General features: G+C 38.5%; 1 protein-coding gene across 2 annotated transcripts in view; it reads right to left on the reverse strand.

Moving 5' to 3' along the window:
- Positions 1 to 3,479, reverse strand: part of Itm2a (integral membrane protein 2A) — a 6,560-nt gene extending 3,081 nt beyond the window's left edge. For both annotated transcript variants that reach the window (XM_031366901.1, XM_031366895.1), the window contains exon 1: positions 3,143 to 3,479. In XM_031366901.1, the coding sequence (XP_031222761.1) occupies positions 3,143 to 3,253 (111 nt within the window). In that variant the 5' untranslated portion in view covers positions 3,254 to 3,479. The remainder of the gene's footprint in view (positions 1 to 3,142) is intronic.
- Positions 3,480 to 3,737: the final 258 nt, after the last annotated feature.

A 3,737-nucleotide genomic window follows, 5' to 3' on the forward strand; every position in this document is an offset into this window, starting at 1 on the left:
TGCTTTTGTGTGCAATTTATCACCCCTAAAAATCAAGATATTTTAAAAATAAACAAAGACATTCTAATCAAATATCACTTCAAGACAATTTTTGATGTATATATTGAGAGAGTATCTTCACCTACCCCAGCCTTCCTTCTAGCATGTTCAAACTTAAGGAGAGATATAAAGTTATTTCAAAATATGCATTTGTAGAATTATATTAAAATAATCATTAATTTATATAATGACATATTTTTATTAAAAACATTTAATACACACTTAATGGATGCAAAAACATTTTTAACTACAGATATGATATAGTACAGCTTGTCTCTAGAAAGTATGTTATTTAAGTAATTAGAACTAAATTTTTTTATAAACACTGGCTTGCTATTTGCTTAGAAATAAGTTTATTAACGTAAAAGAACATTGGTAGCCTTCAATTTGTTGGCTAGTTTTCAAAAAGCTTTATTGTCAAGTTGGAAAAGCGTTACTTCCTTTCATTTTAGAAATTAATTGATTAATTAATATTCATAATTTTATTAGTAAATATAATGTTTCCTGGTATTATCCATTATTCAGAAGATTGCAGTAATGTTATTTTCCAAGTCTTAAACATTAGGTTTGAAGGTAGAAAATTTGCTACATACAAAAGCTGTCTCTGAAGTAGTAATTTAAACATTCTGTGAAATCAATAATTTACTGATGAATTCTAAAAAAGAAAGATCCTAAACAAAATGTAAGCGATTAACTGTGCTCTCCATAGGGCATGGAATTGCAAGGCCTACTATTTTTAATTTGCATGTTACAACATACTCCTCAGCCACATTATATCTCAATGATAGAATTAATATAATGAAGGCAGGAAATCTCAGCCCTGATAATACAAGCTGATATAAAACAATTATTTTAGTTGGTCTTCCATTGGAATTTTTCATGAAATTGCTACAATGTTTGGACATTTAACTGACCTTATATAAAATTTAGTAAAAAATAAAAATAAAAAGCTTCTTAGTAGGGAAAAAGCAAGGGAAGGAAATCATTTGATAACTTTGTTCTCAGAAAAAAGTTTTTTTTTTATTTAAAGGTCAAAATTTGAGATTCATATTTTCTTAATAAAATTTATTTAAGCATATTTCATCAGTTAGATTCAACACGTACTGAAATGTTTTAATTCTTTTCCTTAAAAATCTATATAATACTGAGCACGACAGACACCGAACTTTAAATTTTGGTTGGAAACTACTGTCATACAGCTGTGGGATCTTAGAAGACATTTTGTATAATTAAATTTAGGTACAGAAAGATGAAATGACTTGCTAAAAGGCACATGATAGCTTAACTGGAAATGCTCTGAGGAATGAAGTTTTGTTATTGAGACAGAAGAACAATTAAAACTGTAATTTCATATCTCTTTTCCAATAACTCAGGAAGTTTATTTTTAGCATGTCTAAAGCATGAGGGTCTTGGTTTCACTAGACATCCCTATTTAGGAGGAACAAGGATTTCTTTTGTTTTCATTTAACTTTGTGGGAATTCAGTGTAGTTGAATGAACCAATTATCATAGCTAATTACTTTTTGAAGTATATTTTAAAAGTTACTGCACATCACTTGCTAATATCAGTCCAATGTGTTCAATCTTTGTTGATCAGGCCTAATCCATATATCGCAAAGTAATGTGTCACATATTACTGACAAAGTGGCCAGGACAGAATTCTATTGCCGCTTTTCTGAAACCTAACAAAGAAATATAATCGAAGTGAAAGGTTTGCGTTTATTTAGTCCCCATCACACCACAGGACTGGCAGAAGTATGACATATTAATTGAATCTTTCTACAAGTCATGGAGTTTTTGGTGGCGAGGGGAAAAAGGGATTACTGTGTGGCTATTTTTAACTACTGGCATCTCCTTAGACCTCCCCTCAAATCTGGCCGTGTTTCATTTACAAAGTGAGTATGAAGACAACTACATATTTTTGACCTGTGTCATTCAATTAAAACCTCAACAATGCAAGGGGGTGTTACTTTGGACTTCTAAAGTGTGTGAGACACAAAAGCTAGTTTGATTGCACAGTTAAATAGTGAAAGTTTCCATGATGAAAGAAAGCTCTGCGGCAGCGCACACTGGCATTCCAAATTGTATGCATAATTAAGTTTTACATGAATTCAGATGTCACTCAAAGCACTTTTCAAATATCCAGTCTGAACCTAAGAGAGAAAACTCTCTAAAGACAACAGGACAAGTTAAGGCACATCGAACTCCAATTCTGCAGATTCCACAGAAGTAGAAGAGAATATGATCACCTTTTCAAACTAAGATTTTCCTGAGGAAAAAGACAGTTTATCCACACTCCAAGCATGGTTGGCGTTAAAAGGAAATCTAAATTTGACTAGATAAACAACCTATGAAAAGAGAACTTTTCCAGTGCTTGGAAAATGAATTGTTTAAATTGTAACATGGATATGCTTCAGATGTCTATATGAGGGATATTGCTCAAAAGAAATAACAACCAAAACAAATCTCAAATTTTATTTTTAAACGTGTTTTGTCAAGAATTAAAACCAACATATGCTTTAATAGTTCCATTATCTAACCGTTAACACTGTCTAAGTAAAAAATTGTGTGTGTGTGTGTGCGCGCGCGTGTGTGCGCGCGCGCGTGCACGCGCACTCATGCGCGTGCAGACACACACTTTCACCAGCACATACAGTTTAGAGTTCAGGCTGTCCCTTGCCTCCATTCAACCGCCACAAAAGCACTCCTACAAAGACACAGATTCATATCGTTTCACCCACGTCAAATATAAAGTAGAGTTAACTCTCTTGCCCTTGTTCACCCCGTGTGGCTGCTTGGCCCCATGTAGCTATAATTGTGTCTCTGGATGATTCCATAACCTATTTCTCAGAACAAAATGACATGCAGGAATTTCTTCAAACTCCTTCCAACAACTTCCTGGGATAGGTGGTGTTAATCGTAGAATCACATGGATGCAGAAGGGATGAGCTGAAGCAGAGTAAAAGGTGACCCACTCAACTTACAATGCAGATTGGCCTGCCTGAAACTCTATGGCTGCAGGGCAGCCAGCAGTTTGCTCTCTTCACATGCATATTCCCCCTTCCAAACCCCAGAAGACAGAGGTGGGGCCCAATGGAAACTACCTTGCCAGTCAGGATTTGAGCTCGGACAGTGCGGCTGACGAGCGCCTCTACATCTTGCCGCGCCTCCTCCTTTTGCACCGCTGTAGGGGTGTTGAAGGCGATCTTCACCATGGTGAATCTTCGGGCTGCGCGGTAAGGCGCGGCTCGAATCAGTATCTTGGGCTGCAGGTTGAAAGAGGAGAGGATCGCGCTTGCTTGAGCAGCACTTACTGTCTGGTCTCCCAGTCTTCCACAGGCAGCAAGCGAGCTCAGGTCCGGGCTTACTTATGACGCAGTCCCAGGCTGGGTGGGAGAGCATGGGCGGAGCCAGGGAGGTGCTGAGGGAGGAGCGGGAGGGGGCCCGAGCTCTGCAGTGGAAGCGAGTGGGGGTGGGTAGCTGCTAGTTGGGAAGACAGGGGAACTGGAGCGGATGGCCGGCTTGGGGTAGACTTGCCTCACCTGCACCCCAGGCATGCTCCTACTGCCTTCTGCACCCTCAGATAAGAGCAAGGCAGGAAGGAAGCCTGCCTGTCGTGTCTTTGCTTCTGTCTGGACCACAATAGCCCCTGACTCTGTTTTCCCAAACTTGGGCCTGGCCCCCCGCGGGGCCCAGGAC

Source organism: Mastomys coucha, chromosome X, assembly GCF_008632895.1.
Source record: "Mastomys coucha isolate ucsf_1 chromosome X, UCSF_Mcou_1, whole genome shotgun sequence".
NCBI classification, from domain to species: domain Eukaryota; kingdom Metazoa; phylum Chordata; class Mammalia; order Rodentia; family Muridae; genus Mastomys; species Mastomys coucha.